Source organism: Doryrhamphus excisus, linkage group LG5 (genome assembly GCF_037039965.1).
Source record: "Doryrhamphus excisus strain RoL-2023G ecotype Guam linkage group LG5, RoL_Dexc_Guam_v1.1, whole genome shotgun sequence".
Taxonomy (NCBI): domain Eukaryota; kingdom Metazoa; phylum Chordata; class Actinopteri; order Syngnathiformes; family Syngnathidae; genus Doryrhamphus; species Doryrhamphus excisus.
The window spans coordinates 12,441,722-12,463,375 of record NC_136361.1 but is presented as its reverse complement, the minus strand read 5'-3'; the positions used below and the strand labels follow the sequence as shown (position 1 = coordinate 12,463,375).

The 21,654-nt window shown below is 43.6% G+C and overlaps 2 protein-coding genes across 3 annotated transcripts; one reads left to right on the top strand and one right to left on the bottom strand.

Annotated features, from left to right (window-relative positions):
• The first annotated feature begins 339 nt into the window (after positions 1–339).
• Positions 340–5,050, top strand: LOC131105376 (integrator complex assembly factor WDR73-like). 2 transcript variants are annotated; one of them, XM_058053421.2, is made up of 8 exons: positions 340–521; positions 857–924; positions 3,213–3,298; positions 3,375–3,463; positions 3,743–3,810; positions 3,882–4,046; positions 4,151–4,522; positions 4,639–5,050. In XM_058053421.2, exons 1-8 carry the CDS (start codon positions 463–465, stop codon positions 4,872–4,874), a joined length of 1,143 nt encoding a protein of 380 aa, XP_057909404.2. In that variant the 5' UTR covers positions 340–462; the 3' UTR covers positions 4,875–5,050. The 2 variants fall into 2 exon arrangements, with proteins under 2 accessions (XP_057909404.2, XP_057909402.2); XM_058053419.2 differs by lacking the exons at positions 3,213–3,298; positions 3,375–3,463; positions 3,743–3,810; ... (1 more) ...; positions 4,151–4,522; positions 4,639–5,050 and having other exon boundaries at positions 857–3,199.
• A 6,925-nt stretch (positions 5,051–11,975) lies between these two features.
• plekhf2 (pleckstrin homology domain containing, family F (with FYVE domain) member 2) lies at positions 11,976–20,652 on the bottom strand. Its single transcript, XM_058053423.2, has 2 exons — positions 20,178–20,652; positions 11,976–14,532 (listed from the first exon to the last, which is right to left on the bottom strand). The coding sequence occupies exon 2, from the start codon at positions 14,519–14,521 to the stop codon at positions 13,796–13,798; it is 726 nt and encodes a 241-aa protein (XP_057909406.1). The 5' UTR covers positions 14,522–14,532; positions 20,178–20,652; the 3' UTR covers positions 11,976–13,795.
• Between the last annotated feature and the right edge of the window lie 1,002 nt (positions 20,653–21,654).

Here is a 21,654-nt window from a genome sequence, read left to right as displayed (position 1 = left end):
TATATTAATATTGAAAAATATCTATATTCTTTAATATTTCAACTCTATGCTACTAAAATTGTTGTTTTTTTCTCATAATATAACACTGTTCTTGTAAAATTATTTTTCTCATTAAATTACAACGATACAACAATTTTTTTATATTTGACTTTTACTTGTACATTTTTTAATGATTATTGATATTCATTTTATGTACTTTTTTCAAATTATATTTTGAAATATTTTTCATATATATTTCATCATATCATATATATTTCAAAATATATATTGAAATATTTTTAGAATGGTCCGGAAATTTTCCACCGGCCACACCTTGAACACCCTGCTCTACAGATTCAGACCGCCATCCTACTCCAGTCCAGCTGGTGGCGCTGTGGCCACAGTTACCCATGAGACGGAAAGAAGAGCCAACAACAGCACACAGACAGCAAGCACGAGCGTCGTATTAATTAAAAAAAAGTAATGGAGGAGTCTGACTTTGGTGATATTTTAGACGACTGGTTTATAGAATCACTGAAAACGTAAGTAAACTTTCGTCTCAGGGTTGAATTTTCACGGCGGCGAAGGAGAATTACGAGTAACGCGTTTATGCTAACGTGTTAGCATTGTTGTGGATATTGGCATTGCTTTGAACTCCGCTCAGAAGCATCGTCGAAAAATAATGAACGCCTAAAAACTCCTTATTACCAATTTCGACTTGTATTATTATGCGCTTTAGAATTCGTTTGTCCAATCGCTGACTAATTTATTTTTGTTTGTGTTCAGTATCATTTGCTCCTGTGTTCCTTGTAGACAATGTTACACAAAATACAACTCATGGACTCACTGTGTGTGTGTGTGTGTGTGTGTTGTTCAGGTACAAAGACCTTCATGTGTATCAGCTGGAGTTTCCCACCACAGTCATTGAGTGGACGTCAGGGAAAAGTGAGTAAATCCATTTAGCTTTGGGGTTCTTGTTAAAACAGACGTAAAATGGATTGGACATACGGAGCCGGTGATCCAGGGAAGCAGCAACTTTCCAGCTTCTGTGGCGACAACTTCAACTCTTCATACACAGCCTGCAGAACGATGACGAGCGACTTTGCTCAGGACCCCACCCAGCATGGCTACGCATCTGGACAGTGGACACCATCACCAGGAGGCGATATGGCCTCTCCCGGATTTCCATACACTTTCCCGCCTCCTTTCCCCCTGCCACAGGCAAGCCACACTGCTCATCAACAACATCCTCCTTTAGGCTACTTTCCAAACACACCGCCACTTCCTCCAAACACGTACAACGGCCCTAGAGCCCCTGCATGTCAGCCATTTGTCCAAAATTTAAACTGGACTCAAAGAAGTCAACACATAGAACCAAGTGAGAACTTCGAAGTTGTGGATGAAACAGCCGTACAGAGGAAGCAGGATGAACAATGGCTCAGTCACTTCCTGCAGAGAAGAGTCAGTGGGACCAAAGATGCACAGATGCTGAAGCCTGTCACTGGTCCTGACCTTAAAGATGTCTTACGTGAGGCAGCTGATCTCCTGTCCAGGCTGACTGACGCCTGTCAAACTCTCACAGACAACTTGGATAACAGCAGCGTGTGGGCTGCTTCCTATAGAGACACACTACATTTAAAAACAGGCTTGCAAAACAAACTCTCAAGCCTGGTGGATCTTTTTAAAGTCCACAAGGAAAAGATGACCCGCGCTGCAAAGACGAGAGCACGGCGTCTGAAAAGCAGGAACATGGCGGACAGGGACCAAGCGGCAAAAGAGATGCGCTTCGCGGAGAAAGAGAGCACCATCGACAAATGGCGGATGAGGCAGATCCACCAGGTGGAGGAGAAGAAGAAGGAGCGCGAGCTGAAGTTGGCGGCAGACTCTGTCCTCTCTGAGGTGCGCAAGAAGCAAAGTGACATCAAGCGCATGCAGGACATCCTGAGATCTCTGGAGAAGTTGCGCAAGCTGAGGAGAGACGCGGCTTCCAGAAAAGGCATCACCACCGAGCATGAATCTGAGGAGGTGTTCCAAAGCCAGTTGGACAAGCTCAGACGTGTGATGAAGACCAGGACGGTCATTTACACGGCGGAGGAGAAGGCGCTGATGGTGATGCTGGACAGCATGCAGGAGGAGCAGAGGAGGGAGCTGAAGAAGAAGGACCGGGAGAGACAGCTGCACAGACAGCAGCAAGTGGACGCCATGTTGTTTGGAGAGCAGACGCCATCCGCCGACGCCGCCCTGCAAGCCTTCACTGACTACTACACTCAGTCTGAGTCCTCGCTGCACACCTTGCTGCAAGTCAGACGACAGTGGGACGTCTTCTTGGTGGCAGAACATGAAGGGACCGCCATTCCCCAGGAATGGGTCCTCCCAGACCCCCCATCACACCCTGCATGGGCCTCTGCTTTAGTTGGTTGAATACTTCTCAACAACACGTCTTAATTGAGCCAAACGTTTCCTCACAGGACTGCAATTTATGGGAATTTTTTTTTGAACAGGCTTTGCTTCTACCAGATGGGGAGCGTTTTTTGTCTTAGTTTGAGAGGTAGCTAGCTAGGTAGGCAATTTGCGCTAAAGCTGCACAACTTGCTGCACATGATAATGAAAGCTCTTTTGAACGCTTTAGCCTCTTTTTTTATAGTTTTTTTATGTCCACTGGAAAAATGATGGCATTGAGGAAAAGTGTGATGATAACCATAGAACGTACAATACGAGCAATACAAATAATACATAAATAAATGCTACATAATAGAGATGCTACTGTCTATAAAAGCTCCTTCCTGGGCCTTCGTCCATAATGTCATCTTCAGAGGGTGTTTTTGTTGTATTTACTTTTGCTACAGTGTTGATAACATCCTTTTTATGCTTGTATGGCCATCAAGAATGTTAAGATATGAATTAAAGCATTGCTTGTATGCTTAATAAAGTGTTTCTAATGGCCACAGTTTGACCCTGGAACAGATTATTTTGCTAAAGATTTGTTTGGAGTATTTGGGAAGTCAGCCATCATTACAGGGCAGATTATGTTTGACTTTAGAAGAAAAAAATGAACACAATTTGTAGTGAAAGCTATTTAGACACAAAAAACAATGATTTTTATTGGACAGGATCAAAATGGCCTTGTGTTGTAGTACTTACGCCGACCGCATGGGGGTGATGTACTCTTCCCATGAATGCTCCTGTCATGCTAAATGCAATTTAACACCAACATGCTTCTTTTTCCCCCTCAGCCATCTGTGTTGCAGGGGACTCCTTGACCAAAAATGACATTTTGGAACTTAGTTTGCCTCCTAAACTCTTTGCTGAAGTAAATAAGGTAAAACAATAAATAAATAAAAGAACACCCAAACTGTAATAGTCTAGACCTTCAGACTTTGTGTTGATGCATTCAGGGTCTCTGCGCTGAGCGGGATTTCAAGGTGGTCCACGGGGGGTTAACACAAGGTCCCGTCAGCGTTCTCAAACACATCCCAGGAACTCGGTGAGCTTGTCATATCCTCCATATCCTATAGTCCAAGAGTTGTAACGTATTGCCTTTTTCACTGTCACAGTACAACTGGTTATCAAAAAAATTACAGATTGGATTTATTTTTTTTTATATTTTCCTGATTATCAAAATACTATATAAGTGTATATAATTAATTATATGATACATGAAGTGTAAATGAGGGTTGGTACTCCAACTCTGTACAGTAGTTTTCCAAATGTCTGATAACTGACATGCTTTTGTTGTTTGTTTTTTTTAACTTTATTTTGAAAGGTTGGCTGTCACCAGTGATGGGCTGACCTCAGACCTGCAGGTGTGGGACCTGGGAGGGGAAGACAGCGGTGAGTCTCATTGATTGTCAGCCGGTGTTGCATAAGTGCTCAAACAAGCAGCCACGTGTCGGCACCGCCAGACGTCATCAGAAGGACGGCGAGCATCAAAGGAACACAAAACGCCCAGGGAGGAGGGGTCAAGATGGCGGCGCCATGTTCAACACAGCCGGCGATTCTTCACGGAACACGGAGTGGTGACATCCGGCTGACATGTCTGCCGACAGGACAATGTATCTACGACCGAGGTAACCATAGAGACCAACTTGCTGTTTACTTTTAGAAAAGAGGATGTCATGTCATGGGACAACAGGAAGTGGATACTTTATTTGCTTTTGAACATTTTCCACAGCGTCAGACTCTGCAGACCTTCTGAGTTCTTTACACTTTGTGAGCGAGGTGGTCTTCTTGGCCGCCTGCACGAACGGGAATGCTCACACCGGAGACACCCGCATGTCCTCATCCCCTCAGGTGGCCCCTCTCACCATACCCGCCATCGATTCGAGTTCTCTCTGGTGGACGGACGCCTTGCCAGGCGTGTCGGGCTGCAGGTTGGTCCGTGTGTCCTCAACAGGGCGGGCAGTGGTTTCGGACCTGCGGAAACCAGCCGACGTGGTCTGTCAGGCTCAGCTGGAGGTCCAGACACAAGAGCGACGCCACCTCAGGCCGGGTGACGTCACTGTGAGGTGGGCGCCCTCACTGGAGGACGCCGTCTCTGTGTCAGGTCAGATGGAGACACACCTTCAGTGGAGTAATTGCAATGTTTGTGTGCCAAACTAGTTGACACACGACAGCACCCCCACTGGTCACAGCCTCAAATCTCTTTTTGCATTCTTGAAGGTTTTGGCGGAGACGTCCAAATCTACAACTCTGCCAGCTGGGGGGCGGAGCCTACAGGAGTCAAGCCGCTCTTTGAGCATCGAGGTCACACGGTGTCTGTGCAGCAACCGGATGGCGACGCTCCCGTGGTCGTCACCGCTCACATTTGGCATCACGAACAGGCGAGGACACTCCTGTCGGCCGCCTCTGACGGCTCGCTGCATGTGTGGGATTGGATCGATCCATCAGCCGGGTGATGCCATCACACTGGAGTGATAAACGACTCAAAGCCTCTCTGGTGAACATGAGCAATTAAGGCCCACTTTCAGATCCTCTCATTTGGTAGAGAGCAATCATTGTCATTGTGTGAGTATTATTAGCCTCCATTGCCGCCTGAATAAAGACAACTTTTTGCACAATAGAAATGACTGCTGGGTCATTGATAGGTTAATGTTCATTGAAGTTATCATATATTTGACTGTGAACATATTTAAACATTGTATGTATGTACCCTGTATCCTGCTGACCTTCGGATGAGTGTCCGTGTGGAATAGAAGACTTCAAGACAGTCAAGATTGTGAAGAGGAAACAGAAAACATCTGACCACAGCGGCACACAGAGGCACGACGAAGTCCACCAATTGTATTCTTATCATCCATCTAAATGCCATCAACTGTTAGGTTGTGTAAGCTTGATCACATCACATTGCAACAGCCACTTCCCTGTCCTTTAGGGCTGCATTGTGAACTTTGTAACTTAGGAAAGACCCCACGAAAATAAAAAGGGAGGCAACGGAGAGTGCACTCAGAGCGGTTGGAGATTGTATGACAAGTACATCTCTTCCGTTTCTCCTCGCGAGTTTGAGTACATCTCTACCGTTCTCCTCGCGAGTAAAATAGAAAACTGCTGCCTTCTTTCTTCCTTCTCATTGTCAAGGTGCCTGAACCTGACATTAAATTGGTCCTTCGAGCCGGATGCCAAGATACCTGAGGATTCCAGCTGAGGAAACGACAACTAGAAAGACCGTGGCCACGGCATACAGACCCTTTCCGGGACTAGTTTTCGCCTCGTCAGCTGGGGTCTGACGGTTGACGGCATACCTCGAAGAAAGAAGACAACAGTAGGTGAGTGACGTGTAAAAGAAGGACGGCGGAGTCCTATGCATTTAAATTCCATGTAAAAATAGAAAAAAAAAAAAAAAGGAATGTGTGAAGTGAAATAAAATACCGGTATTCAAGGGGAGAGAGTTAGGCGATAAGGTATAAAACCCTGACAATTCTAGACTCTATCAGGTACAAAGTCCAGTTAAAGTCCGCGCGAAGGTAGACTCGCTCTGTTGAAAGATACAGTTAAGTCTACGCGAGAGGGATAGACTCGCTCTGTTGAAAGATACAGTAAAATCTGTCAGGACGGCGGCGTCCTCTGGCATAAGGAAAACGCGTTAAAAGGTGTGTGCATGACAGTGTGTACAGTGTGTATGAGAGTGTAAATGGGAGTAAGATAACCACTAGGTTTCGAACTCCATACCAAACAGTGAGATTGTAAGTGGTGACTTGTTGTGGATGCAAAGGCAAGAATTGTCCGCCCTCACTGGGGTAGAAGCTTGACAATTACCACAATAAGGCATTGATCACCACCTCACTAAGAATATCCCCAACTACTAGGACTCCCTAGGAGTACTCATCTTAGTTGGGACCAAATTTAGTTCAAAATGGGGAAGGGACAAAGTAAAGAGAAACAAAAAGTCCTTGAAGAACTCTCCTGCAAGGACTGGAAGATAGTTGAAAAAGAGGATAGTCTAGCAGTAGACCCCCTATATTATTGGATAAAACAGCACAAATTCAACGGAAAATTATCCACGGCATGTATTAGGGAGTTACAACAAAACATAAAAAAGAACGAGAAGAAAATGAAAGAGGAAGGTTATGAGCAGACACAAGTCTGGATGAAGATAGCAGGACAGCGAGAGGAAGGTGAAAGAAGGGCAAGGCAGGAAAGAGAAGAGAAGAAAAAGCAGGAGAAGGAAAGACAACAGAAGTGAAAGTGAAAGTAAAAGTGATACTAAAAGTAACCATACATAAAAAATTATAATAAAATAGGACAAATATAAAAGAGAAAGAGAAACGTTAATGAGGAGAGAGAGAAAAAGGAACAAGAAAGTGCAGCTAAGGAAGTAAAGACACAGACAGGAAAAAAAAACAATAGACAAAAAGAGTACAGGGTGGCAGAAAAAATAGGAAAAAAATCCAACAGGATACCCAACAGTACCTGTTGTACCGCGGATGTGATATCACAAAAACAAAAAAAAAAAAAAAGAAACAAACTCAGCACAGGTGAGCATGTGACCTGTTGCGCCAAAAAGACAATCTAAAAAGAAAAATAATCCGTAGAGCAGGCTCTACAGCGTGTCTCACCAGGCACGAAGAGAAAAAAATAAAACGTCATATGGTATACCACTTTAATCGTGAATATTAGTGTATGTGTGTCTGTTAGTTATTGGTGCCATTATTGTTTATGTCTAGGGGACCTTCCTGTCTCACGCAGGACGCACCCCTTTTGCTTCAAAATGAATTAAGAAGTAAAAATTACTTGAGAGCCAATATTAGTTATATATAACACCAAAATATTTTTGTTTGGGCATATCAGCGCTACCCGGGAGCCCTTTAGTTGTTTTTTTGAGTAGAATATTTTTGATGTCAATGATTCCATTCTTCATGTGTCTTTTCCTAAAAGAGACAATGATGAATGGAAGACTGTGGGCCTTTTTGTAAATGCATGCTATTTTACATTTGATTGAAAATGCAAAAACTAGACACCTTCAATGCGGAAGATGTTTAAAAGTATTTCCAGGATAGTGGACCTAATGTAGGAAAAGGAATATATGTATATAGAGACCGAAGTCAAGGGGCATGGCCGAGGAGACATTTATAAATAAAATAGAGTGACAATATGTATTAACTGGTGAAGAGGAGGAGTACTTAAACGGTATTCCCGGAACACTATGGTCAAAAGGACCATCGGACGTAGGATTAATTAAGGGAACTTTACCAGTACTGATTAGAGCAAAACGGAACACAGACCTTGTGTGCGTCAATACCGTTGAAACCAGATGCATATGAAGGAATAAAACCTGTGATTGATGAATTGATAACAGCTAAAATAATAATAATTTTTCCAGTAGATAAAGACAATCAAATTTGGTTCGCTTTCTCTTTTAGAGGGAAGAGATATACATATACAAGACTACCGCAAGGATATTGTGAAAGTCCCACAATTTATTCTCAGGTTATGAGCACAAGCATGGCAAAGTTTTCTTCTTATATGTTGACAATATCCTTCTAGCCTCACCTAACAAAAAATCATGAGTAATGGATACACCTTGCTGCATCATCTTGCCAATGAAGGGCATAAAGTTAGCAAAAACAAACTACAGTTTTGTAAAGAAACCGTCAAATATTTAGGGCACCTATTAAATGCAGCAGGACGAACTGTACTGGAAGATAGAAAAAAAGCAGTATTACAAGTACCAAAACCAATAAAAAAAAAAAAACAAACAAATGATGTCGTTCCTTGGGTTGACTAATTATTGTTGAAGTTGGATAACAAATTATGCTGAAATAAAAACCCCATTATCAAAATTGATAAAGAATAAAAGGGCAACTATTACACAGACAGTCAATATGCATATGCGACTGTACATACATTTACACAGTGTTGGAAGAATAGGGGAATGATCACCTCCACTGGTAAACCCGTTACGCATGCACAGCTACTGCAAAATCTTATAGCTGCGGTGCAGTTGCCAGACCAAGTGGCCATTTGTAAGTGCTCATCTCATACAAATGGAACTGATAGTATTTCAAAGGGAAGTTCTTTCACAGATAAAATGGCTAAGGCAGCTGTAGAACAACTGATCAGTGTCTTGTTAGCTGAACAACAACAACAACAACTAGATAATGATACCCTTAAAGAAATGCAACAACCAAGTCCTGCTCCAGAAATCGCTTTCTGGATTAAACAAGGAGCTATATTGAAAGACGGCATCTATGTCGACCAACAATCAAAACCAATTTTTATAAAAAAAATTGTATAAATGGGCTGCTGTATTGAGCCATGGTGTATCACATGTCTCAACAGGAGGGATGGTGACCCAGATACATCATTATTTTTTATTCAAAAATTTTTGTCAATATGAAGGAAAGAAATTTTGTGTGGTCATCATAGATGCGTCATAGATGCATCATAGATGCGTCATAGGTCGTCATAGATGTGTTCTAGATGCGTTCTAAATACGTTCTCAAAATGGATCGACCTGTTCCCGACAAAACACCTCAATGCATTAACAGTGGCAAAAGCTCTTTGCAAGGATATCATACCCCGACATGGTATCCCAGAAACCATCTACAGTGATTATGGTACCCGTTTTGTCCATATTAGGTCTTATTGAAAGCGCCTACAGCGTTAAAAATAGCTGAAAGAACAACGTGGATACACATGACCCATTGTAAAAAGATCCTTTCTGCAGACAGTCCCGACGGGAAAGGTGAGCAAAAGTCTGACAGCAAGGTGGGTGCAGACATTTAGAGTCTGAAAATACCTGACGGTCAGTGAAGCCTTCCAAGACACCAATCCCAGTAGAGGAGGGCGACCTAAGACTTCTGCAGAAATGTTTACTGGAATGAAATACTTAGTAGGAGTATGGTTTTTAACCATGTTTCTGGTAGGAATAGGATTGATTACAAAATTGCATTTTTGGACCACTGAATACCACGTTGATGAAAGAAAAGACCAAACAAAATGTAAATACGATCGTACGAACACCTTGGATAATTAGCGGGGCATACAACAACGCTATATGTGTGACCATAGCTCCGAATACGACCACTGAACTTCAAATACCCATATCATCGTTGAAAGGATTTTCAAACGGACATTAATTATCAGGGAAGACATATGCTAGTTCATGTTACTGGACATGTGTTTTTTTTAACATTTTCACAATAAGATTATGTTGAGAAAACAAGGACCCGTTTTAAGTATGACCTTTGCCTTTAGTTCAGTCAAACTTAACCCACATGACGAGCCATTGGGTTCTATTTTCAATACTTCATGTTGGGGTTGTCCTTTATGGGCCTACTCATCTGGGACAGACCCCTAATTCCCTGCAACTATTTGTGAAAATCAAACAATGACATATGCTGATCTGCCAATCACAAATGACTATACGCGACACGCTGGTGTTAAAATGGCTGTAATGCAGATGATTGGTTTTGTGTCACTGCAGGCATTTCACAACAAAACAATAATTGGCTGCTGTTAGTGGAACAAGCAGCAAATGTGTCATATCGAGGACATTGTGTAGTATGTATGGGACTAAGACCAATCCTTAGAATAATACCGGCGACAATGCCTGATCAGTGTGTGTTTGAAACTATGTTGAACACTGTACCTAATGATACCTGTAAAGTTTGGGATACTTGGGAGTTTCCCTTCATCTTAAAAGAAAAACAAAAACACATATTTTCTAAACATGTAGCGCGAAATAACTTCACTTGTGTTCGGTTGCAAGGAACAGGAAAACAACTTGACAAGTTATCGTCTGACTGGTGTAACACTATACTCGCCCCTACAGTCGGACCATTTACTCCTGTGTCACATCGTGATGTTTGGTGGTGGTGCGGCGATAGTAGATTATTAGACACCTTAGCAAAAAATGCCACAGGATTGTGTGCCTTGGGAACATTGCCTTTTACCAGTTTCTATCTTTCCTATGTCAATGAGTGAACTAAAACAATGACCCTACATTGACATATGGAATAATCCATTCCGAAAAGGAAAATAAAATGTCTCAACCAAGTTGGCTAGGTGAAAGGGATCCAACATACATTGATGCCATCGGAGTACCTCGTGGGGTGCCAGACGAATATAAAATAGTGAATCAAATAGCCGCTGGATGGGAGTCAATTGTCCCATGGGTTACAATTAATAAAATAAGGACAGAATAAACTACATCCACTACAATGTACAAAAATTGGGTAACTGGACACAATATGGGTTTGAAACAGTGCGTGATCAGCTGAAAGCCACATTCCTTATGATTTACCAAAACAGGATTGCGGTGGACATGTTGACAAAGGAAGGAGGCGTTTGTGCTATGTTCGGTGAACAATGCTGTACCTTCATTCCTAACAACACAGCTGTCGATGGCAGCTTGACCCAAGCCATGGAGGGTCTCCGCACCTTGAACGGTAAAATGAAAAGAACACTCTGGAGTGAATACCAGTTGGTGGGATGATTGGTTTGGCATGTTCGGCGAGTATAAATCTTTCGTGTCCACACTATTGCTTTCTATCGCAGTTTTTGCAGCCATCTTAACATTGTGTGGATGTTGTGTTATTCCCTGTCTACGAGGGTTGTTTGACCAATTAATTACAGCTGCTATTACACCCGTAGAAGCTAAGATGGTACAAATGTATCTTTTATTGGATCAAGAGGAAAGTGACAGAGAGTATGAGACAGCTAGGACCTCCATCTCCCAAACCTGTTCCCAGAATCAGGGGACTATGAGTAAACGACAAAACGTACAGAATATCCTTCTGAGAGTAAATGTATTGTTTCATAAAATGACTTCCTAGCAGAAAATGCCTACAAGAAGAAGTTAGCGAATGATATGTGAATTTGTGCAAATACATGATAAACAGGAGGGAAATGATAGGTTAATGTTCATTGAAGTTATCATATATTTGACTGTGAACATATTTAAACATTGTATGTATGTACCCTGTATCCTGCTGACCTTCGGATGAGTGTCCGTGTGGAATAGAAGACTTCAAGACAGTCAAGATTGTGAAGAGGAAACAGAAAACATCTGACCACAGCGGCACACAGAGGCACGACGAAGTCCACCAATTGTATTCTTATCATCCATCTAAATGCCATCAACTGTTAGGTTGTGTAAGCTTGATCACATCACATTGCAACAGCCACTTCCCTGTCCTTTAGGGCTGCATTGTGAACTTTGTAACTTAGGAAAGACCCCACGAAAATAAAAAGGGAGGCAACGGAGAGTGCACTCAGAGCGGTTGGAGATTGTATGACAAGTACATCTCTTCCGTTTCTCCTCGCGAGTTTGAGTACATCTCTACCGTTCTCCTCGCGAGTAAAATAGAAAACTGCTGCCTTCTTTCTTCCTTCTCATTGTCAAGGTGCCTGAACCTGACAGTCATGCAGAAAGAAAGCCTGAAGATGATTTCAAGTTACTGTCTGACTTTTTACCCTTTAAAAACTTTCTGCATTAGAACTATGGAAGGCAGAAACATTGCGTGGTGTTGCATGTAAAATAATATCCCAAACAGAAGTTCCATTTCATGTTTTTATAGTTTTTCCCTCTGGGGGAAAGAATGAAGATCAGACAAGAGGTTGGCCTGAAGCAACACACGTACATGAATGCACACAGAGGAATCTGTAGTGGTCTTTCATGAATTAAGCTGCATTTACGTTCTAATTTAAGCCCTTTTTAGATGCTTTTAAAAACAACAAAACAAAGGAAGAAACAAGACTAATAAAGAGGACATCATTCCATAAAGCCGCCCATGTTTTCAAAGCGGTTGTCGACCTTTTAGTCAGAGTGGATTTGATTGATGCTGCATTCAGGGTCCACACAAGCAGTTTGTTAGACGGCACACTAGAGACACTCTTTGTTATTGTGTGGTCGGCCCTGATGACAAGATTAGACAAAATCAATCAATAGTCAGGATCATTGGTTTTTACCAACTTTTTAACACTCAAGACAAAACAGAAAAAAATCCCTTTCTTCTCCTTTCATACACGACTTTAACCCTCAGCTGGGAAGAGAAACTGCGCTGGACTTTTCACTTCCTGGTTGCGTGGCGGAGGCAAGTCAGAGCGAGGAAGGGCAAGTGGGCATCTTTAAGTTGCACAAGCACTAGCAAGCAATATTCCCCAGGGTAGGACAACTCAATTCCTAACTGACAGAAGGGAATTATCCTGCAACAAAAATATATATTTGAAAAGTTAAAGAACTAAAAGAAACAATATGGACAAAAGTATTGGGACTCCTATTGAATGAATGGCAGGTCCTTAGTTGTCCCTTAACCTTTCTTGGGGAAGATTCTTTTCAGATCCTGTGCAAGTTCCATAAAGGCAGGAGGATATCACAAAAGTACTCACTCTGAAACCTTTCAGTTTCAGAGGAATGGATGATGTTATACAGTCATTTCCTGCTATTCTTGGTCTTGGATCATAACCCCCATGAAAAACTGAATCCCTAACCCTAACACTGCCTATTTTGAATATAAAATGCCTCTCATGTTTACATTTTAAATTAAGTTCTACACATTATGGCGCAGTATTGTCAGTGGCAAACGCCGTTAATACAACATCACGTCTTGTCAAAGCATCTTCCTGCTGGAAAATGTTGCATGAATTGACTTGTAAGACTGGGCCCTCTGCTGGTTTCAGAACTGCAGAACTCCCCCCCCCCCCTCCCAATACTTCTGTCCATGTTTCCCAGTCCTACTGCTGCTGCCTTACAGGAACATAATGATCGCCAACAAGCACCATCTGTTCTCAGCTAGCGCTGCATATAAAAAGTTGTTGTGCTTCAGCAGCCATGTCATTCATTAAAAGGTAAATGACATGAATGACTTGCCATTGTGTTCCCTCAAATAGACAAAAAGCTTTTGCATTAGTGTCTCGACGGAAATAAAAATACAGTAAATGCCATTGCCATGGTGTCTGCAGGACATGACGTGGGTACACAACTGCTGGTGAACTCCAAAGCACCAAGCTCTTGGTGGGGGCGGGGTCTGTCGAGGGGGGTGATTGTTCTAGAAGGCACTAAGGTGAGAGCGGAGGCACAGACTTGATTTGTTGTGAGCAGCTGGATTCAGACCTTGTGGTTCCTTGTAGTAAAATATATCATTGGTGATAGAATATAAAGCCCTTAGAACTGAGATGCTTATTCCCTGTAGAGATGATCAGCTAGTGTAGTTGGCTGGGGACAGAAGGGGGAGGAGTTAGGGGCCAAAGGGGCGTGTCTGTCATCTGGATCGCAGCGTAGTAGTGACAAGCCCATAAAAATGCCATCATTCAGTTCTGGGAAGTGTTTCATCCCTGCTGGAATTCCAAGAGAGGAGGCTTGGCCCGTCCTGCCGTCTCAGTCACTGCTGTCGTCTTCGTCCTCGTCGTCAGACATGTTGCTGAAGTTGGAGTGCGGCCGTCCAAAGGAGTCGGAGCGGGCTCCTGACGTCAGCTGCCCGTAGCAGAACTCACAGACGCGGACGGGCTTGGATGACTGGCTGGGCAGGAGGTATTTCTTCTCTGAGCACGGGCCGCACACCACGAAGCCGCACTTCCTGCAGTGGTGGCGGCGGCTGACGGGCGTGAACTTGACCTTCTGGCAGCGCATGCACACGGTGGCCTCCGAGTCGGGCACCCAGACTGCAGCGTGCTCGCTGGTGGGCGCTTTGCCGCTCTTCTCCAGCAGCTCGCCCACACACTTGCTGATATGGTTCATCCACTCGGACTTCTCGGTGGCGGTAGCGGCGTAGACGGCAAAGGACTTTGTGGGCGTCTTGATGAGCCAGCCGTTGCGCAGCTCGCCCTCGTCGGGCACCGTGTCGATGGTGACGCTCTCGAGCGGGATGATGTGCTGCTTGTTGTACTTCTTCTTCTGGATGACGATGTTGCCGTACACGAGTATGTCGTTAAAGAGGAAGAATTGCCGTGCTTTGGGTTTCTTGCGGCACAGTTTGGTCAGCACACCCTCACCGATCAGCACGCGGCCCGGGATGGCCAGGGGCTGCCCCGCTGCCCCGAAGCAGCTCTCCACCAGTGCGATGCGCTTGGAGTTGGCCTCGCTGTTGGCAAGCCGGTCCACCATCTTCACCTCACCTGGAGAATGACATGTTGGACGGTTTTATTCTTGCATAATTTAACTCGCACTATGAATGAATGAGATCACAGGCAAAGATATGAATGTAGGCCGACTTTGCTCTGTTCCCTAAGCAGACATCATGCTAATTAGCAGCACATGCCAGTGCAGCCGGGTCCAGAATCCCCAGTGACATGCGCATTAATAAACTGGAGCTGTCGCCTCAAGCGCCTCAGAGGACAGAGGGGCCCTTGGAGAGCATGAGCACGGGGATATGATGTGGGCTAATCATCAAACAATGACTAACTGGTCAGCTGACCACTGTGTTGACCCGCTGCTACACCTAGTGCGATAGTCAACATGGCTGGACTTTTGTGTCATGCAGATCCAGACCACCGTACAAAAACATTTCCATTAGACCCACTCACTGCACTTCTACTCCACAAAATAAGACTCCAAGCAGGAAATATGAACAATTGGTTGAGAAGCGTCATCTGTGCTAACATCTGAGGCGTCAGTAGTGTGACAGACGGTCCCATGTAGGCGGTCCTCTGTAGCATCCTAATGTTGGCGAAGGGGTGGTGCTCCATGAAATAAACACGTCAAGCATGCTGCATATCTTGTAGGACTCTCACTTGATCTTGAAGGTACTTTACTGCTACACAACGCAGGAATTGGTAATGGAATGAAACTACGTGAGCCATTAGTATCAGTTCACAGCCTCTGGGGAGGACCAGATGGCGAGCGGAGACCTTCAGTGGCACATTTTCACACACTCATCACTTCAATGACAAGTCAGCACACCCAAACCTTCACTGCAACGCTAACCCGTGTAACCGTAGCCTTAACCCCAACAGCCCCGACCCTACCTCAAATACAGTCTTTTGACTGACGGCTCACTCATCCACCTCCAAACCTTCCTGCTAGCTTGACGTTCTCTGATTTCTGACCAACATTTGTACCAGCAGTGACTGTTTAGATGATTAGATTAGATTCAGCTCCGGAAACCTGCCCTTCTCTCTTCAATAAGGCTCACACACCTCTGAGGTACTCACCACTCATGTATGATAATGCACCATGACTGATGAACAGAAGGAATGGAGATGGACTCACGGTGGATAAGATATAGGCTTCATTTTAGTGTCTCACAGCAGCTATGGTGTGTTCAAGGACTTGTTTTTTGGACTTTGGAACAAAGCGCAGAATCAAGCTCAACAGAATGTTTTTATAGTAATATTATTAGAGCCGGCGGCACGGCGGTCTAGTGGTTAGCGCACAGACCTCACAGCTAGGAGACCAGGGTTCAATTCCCACCCTCGGCCATCTCTGTGTGCATCCCCGTGCATGCGTGGGTTTTCTCTGGGTACTCCGGTTTCCTCCCACATTCCAAAAACATGCTAGGTTAATTGGCGACCATAGGTATGAATGTGAGTGTGAATGGTTGTTTGTCTATATGTGCCCTGTGATTGGCTGGCCACCAGTGGTAGAAAATGAATGAATGATTAGAGCCCTCTAGACAGGAAATAACACCCCTATAGTCACCTTTATGCTCGTATTACTCAATATAGCAGATACTGTATGTTTGTGCTATGAATGTGTTCTGGTGCTAGGGAAGCTGAGTGGGAGGGGCAGGAAGTGATGTCAGAGGTTCAGCGTTGACTTCAGGGGGCATGGGTTACAGCCGCAAAAGCATGGTAGGGATTATTGTGCCTCATTCAAATCTGCAATCAAAGTCTGCGATCAAGTCTGGTGCGTGTGTGTCTCACCCAACATTACGGTAACATAATGACACCTAGTAACCAGAGTACAATATTACATATCATCACAACATCTTGGAATATGCCTCCAAAAATGCCTGATATTTGTATTCATTAAGCCATTGTTATGCTTCAAAATGCTAAATTAGCTTTGGCTGTCTTCAACAAAACAATAATATATTTTTGAAAAAAACGCAAAATTGGAATGGCAGGATTACTGTAAACGTAACTGGTTTCTTTCCGGCATACAAACAGTATGGGTGCGTTTACACCACTTTATGGGTTATTCTAGTACTCCAAAGTTGATAGCCAGTTTTACCCATTTCTCCATTATGTCGTATGGGGAAATGTTTCTAGATGCATGTTCTAGCATGTTTTTGGAATGTGGGAAGAAACCGGAGTACCCGGAGAAAACCCACGCATGCACGGTGAGAACATACAAACTCCATACAGAGATGGCCGAGGGTGGAATTGAACTCGGGTCTCCTTGCTGTGAGACCTGCATGTTAACCACTCGACCACAACATAATATCCTGAATATTTCGACAGACATGACTCGCCCCGCATGACCATGTCCTGGTATTTTGTTGCCTTTTTCTCCGAAATGCCTCGTATTAGTAATTCCACTTCATCCTAAGTCTAGACGAGCCTTGGAAACCAAATGATGGACTCTCTCATTCCTCTATAGTTTGGTGTCTCACATGGATTACAGCGCCACACATAGGTGTGCTTTGTGAATTGTGATCTGTTCCCGTCTGGATGTAACTAATTCCTAACCTGGCACAGTGTGGACGTTCCCGTGTGGACACAGCCTTAGAGGCTCCACTGTAGTAATTAATGTTTAGAGTGCATCTGTCCAGGATAGGATCTTTTCGGCTATACAAACTGAAACCACATTAGTGTGTGTGTGCGTGTGTATAATTAACGAGAAATCACTTTCAGCTTCTCCTTCGAGTCAGTTGAGGTGGTTTGGGCATCTAGTCTGGATGCCTCCCGGACGCCTCCCTGGTGAGGTGTTCCGGGCATGCCCATATGGGAAAAGGCGCCCAGGGCAAACCTAGGACACGCTGGAGGGATTATGTCTCACAGCTGGCCTGGCAACACCTTGGTGTCCTCCCGGTGGAGCTGGAGGAGGTGGCCTGGGACCGAGAAGTCTGGGCTTCCCTACTGAGACTGGATGGAAGGCTGGATGGCACTTTCAGCCTTAAAGAAGTCTGCTGTCTTGTAGTGACGGATGCTCAGCAGGTCACTGGTTTGTTACTATGGCCTCAACTCACACAGACACTCACTTTGACGGGGCAAAACATCGCACAGTCGCATCTGGGAGACCACAACGTTGTCTAGCAGAATAATCAGCACGATTGAGGGTGATGAGCCACACGACACGAACATGCTCCAGAAATGGGATTGTGAGCAGGATGTCAAAAGCGTGACCTCCATTTCTACTTTGCATGCCTTTGTATGAAATGTGCTAAAACTGATTCATGGAATAGTTAATATGACTCCATCGTTCACACTGAAGGTGTGTCTCCCCAAATATTTGTTCATTTGTTTCAATCGCCGCCAGCGTTTTTTTAATTCAAACAAGTTCTGACACAGGTCAACAACCAAGGCTTCCAATTGGTCAACACACGTTCAAACATGTAAGCCCAAACAGCCTCAAATCAGTACTGGAACTCTGTAAACTGTAGATATACCTGATTCAACATGTGAGGGAAATTAGCATGTCACAGCACAAATTATGTATCTATTTCCATACAATCTGTATAGAGCATAATGACAGTCTTTTGTATTAGAAGTATCCATCCATCCATTTTCTATACCACTTATACTCACTAGGTGAGAGGCGGGGTACACCGTGGACTGGTAGCCAGCCAATCACAGGGCACATATAGACAAACAACCATTCACACTCACATTCATACCAATGGACAATTTGGAGTCGCCTAGCATGTAACCTAGCATGTTTTTGGAATGTGGGAGGAAACCGGAGTACCCGGAGAAAACCCACGCATGCACGGGGAGAACATGCAACCTCCACACAGAGATGCCCAAGGATGCCCTAATTAAACTTAAACGCATTCTCAAAATCGGGCGGAAAATTGTATATTTTGACAGTTTGAGTCACTGAAATTGAGGGTAGGGTCTGCCAATGAATCCTGTTTCACACATATTTGGAAAGCTACAAGTAACTTAAAATACTGTCTAGGTTGCATGTTATTTCCGATATTTCATTGTTATTTCTGTTCATGATTTCCTATGGGAAAACATATCCACTCTCCTACTTGATAGAGTCAAACTAAGTGTTCATTCACCGTTTTCACAGTGGAGGTGACCGTGTTGTAATCTGCAGCCATTTATAAGGCCAGACAGATTGGATTATGAGCCGGCAGGTGGATTACACAAGAAGCCTGACCAGACATCCTGTTCTGAGCGGGAAAGGGCGTGGAGGGAAAGAGGGTCGGGTTGATCATTCACTAACCTCACTAGAAACAAAGAAATAATCAGTCATATAAGCATAAAAAAGTCAATCACTGCATATTAAAAAAAGACACGCAATGAAGATGTAGTATATTATCTCTTATTGCTTCATATTGCCATAATGTACTGAGCAGCCATGGCTATTGCTTTCCTACGTTGCAATATCTTTCACTTCCTGGTCTACGGCGGTCATCGTATTCCTCCACCTCCTGCGGTGACGTCACACACAAAAAAGCCCCAATTAAAAATATTCCAAATAAATCCCCAAAGTGTTATATAACTCTGTGGTGGTGTGTTCAGGTTCACAGTTTTCTTGCTTAGAATTGAGATACGAATTCTGTGGGATGTTTTTTTTCCAGACTTGGACACACACATATCATTATTCATCACAGAAAAGTCAATTAATCAATGTGAGCACTTCTCCCGTGAGCTGATGAATGATGGCCAGCGTGTCTCACAGGCCAGTGCAGTGGAACCGGCTCACCCTGGCTCACTGGTGGACAGTAAGGATGAGGAGGAAGTGCCTGCTGTCATGCAAACGAATGGCTCTAAGCAAAATGGCAGCGTTTGTGATGCAAAAAAAAAAAAGCATCTTGGCGATTTATAAATCAGATCCATGTTAGTGTGAATCACAATTTGTTCATGTGCAGAGCCAATTCGGAGGCAAGTCATGTGTACAAGAGAACATACACAAGTGGCAAGTCCTTTCTCACACTAAGACGCATATTTGTGGACGCTAAGGACTAAAGAGGCTTATGAGCTAAAGCACAACTTTCTATTATTCTTGTGCTAGTGAGCGAGCAGCTACTTCCTGTTTTAAAACAGGAAGACGGCTCAGCAGGCGTATGGATCACACTTTCACTACACTGCAAATACTTTAGGAGGAAAATTTTAGCCACATTTATGGTCAAAAGAATGAATCACAAGGGAGTGCTTCAGCCAACATTGCTGATATATGACTGAACTATTTTCCATGGGCGACAGTGACTTTGACATACATACATACATACATACATACATACATACATACATACATACATACATACATACATACATACATAACTGACAGTTTAAAAGTGTGTTCAATATTTTGTCGACGACTCCAGTAAACAACATACAAACTATTTCACGCTTTAAACAGACTTTACAAACTGTTGCCAATCTTGCTAGCCATCGTAGAAGTTAGCGTTCGCGGTAATCGAGGGCTTGTAGCAACTTGTGGACAAATACAAGCCTAAACTAGTAAAAGTAAAGTACCGATCACTTTGTGACTACGACAAAGGTCAAAGTAGAGTAATTGACCGTACAACGGTCAGCAGGGTGTAAAGTCATTAGTGAGAAAAGTAAGACTAAGTTAGCTTCGGCTAAGCTAGTAAAGTATGACACAACACGGCGGGCAACTTTGAAAAGAGTCAAACTTTGCATACCAGGCGGCACTTCGCGAGGCTGCTGTGTGTGGCCGAAAGAGTGAGTCGAGCAGAGAGAAGATCACCGAGCAGAGCAGAGCATGTCATCAGAAAGAGTCCGCTGAAGACCAGCAGCAGTCAGCCACAAAGTCAGCCACTGCCTCGGAGAGAAAAAACAACAACATGGCAGCTGAGCAACGCGTTGCCTTCATGTGACGAAGGAACGTCGGACATCACAGTACTAATCAGGTCGACGACCTCAGAAGGAAATGAGTCAGACAAAATTTGAGGTACACTGTGTAAAGTATTTAGGCTAAGATTACTGTGGTGATGGGATTGTAAGTGTTAATTAGCTATACTACTGTATAGTATTTATGTATATACAGCAATGTGCTGTATTTATGAGTTGAAGTCCAACATCAGTTCCCAGTTGTCCAGAACGCAGCACAGGCTCACCAGGTTGCCATGAGGTCATCCCTGCACTAGGGGGCGCATTTGTATGGTGTCCAAGGATTGCTGACTAATGACGTATTAGTTTATGCCTGACTCTGTATCAGTGACTCCAAACACAAATACACTGTTTTTATCATTTATTTTGAAATCAAATAGCATAGTACAGGGGTGTCCAAAGTGCCCAAATTGTAAATATACTTATTTTTTTAATATACTTATATATTATATATATATATATATACTTATTTTTTTGTAAATAAAAATGGGGAAAAAATTAGCAAAAAGATTGTTTAACCATTTTTTAAATTCCCCCCTCATCCTTGCACTAGTCCCGCCACTGAAGTTCCCTCGGGACACTCCTGGTAGCCTGGCTAACTTCCGTTTTGTTCCACATTATTATTATTATTATTATTTATTATTATACGGGAGCCAGGCAACAACATTTTGTTGGCAATTTCACTACTGTGTTTTTGTGCAATGACAATAAAGGAAGTCTCTGTCTATGACATTGCAGCATTTCTCTCATGCTGTTGTATTGGGGGTTTGCAGCACTGTGATTATAGCATTTTTAATGTGTGTATTCCGGTGTTTGTGTAGTTTTGTAGTGTTTCCCCTGTCAGCCACTGTAATAATGTACATTTGGTAGCAAACGCAAAGTATTAAGTGTAAGGAAGAACAGTACTGTCACCCTACAATGGTGAGTATTTTCCTGGTGAGGGTGGCATCATTAGAACCAATGTTTTCATGTGTTTTTTGTGCATGTTTTTGTTTTTACTCTGGGAAGAAGAAGCACAAGGAGAAGATGCAAACTCCACCCAGCAAGGCTTAAGCTGGAGATCCCAGCCTGAACCTTCTTGCTAGTGGCACCACTGCGCTGCCCAAAGACATGATCATAAAACCAACGCAGATGGCGAGCCTTCTAATGGTTTTATAGCTGCAGCTGATGCAGCATCTCCCACATACCGCCACCCCTTCCTCCGCCCTCCGCTTGCTTCGACACGCGAGTCCAAACAAAGATGACATCACTGCACACTCAAACGTGACT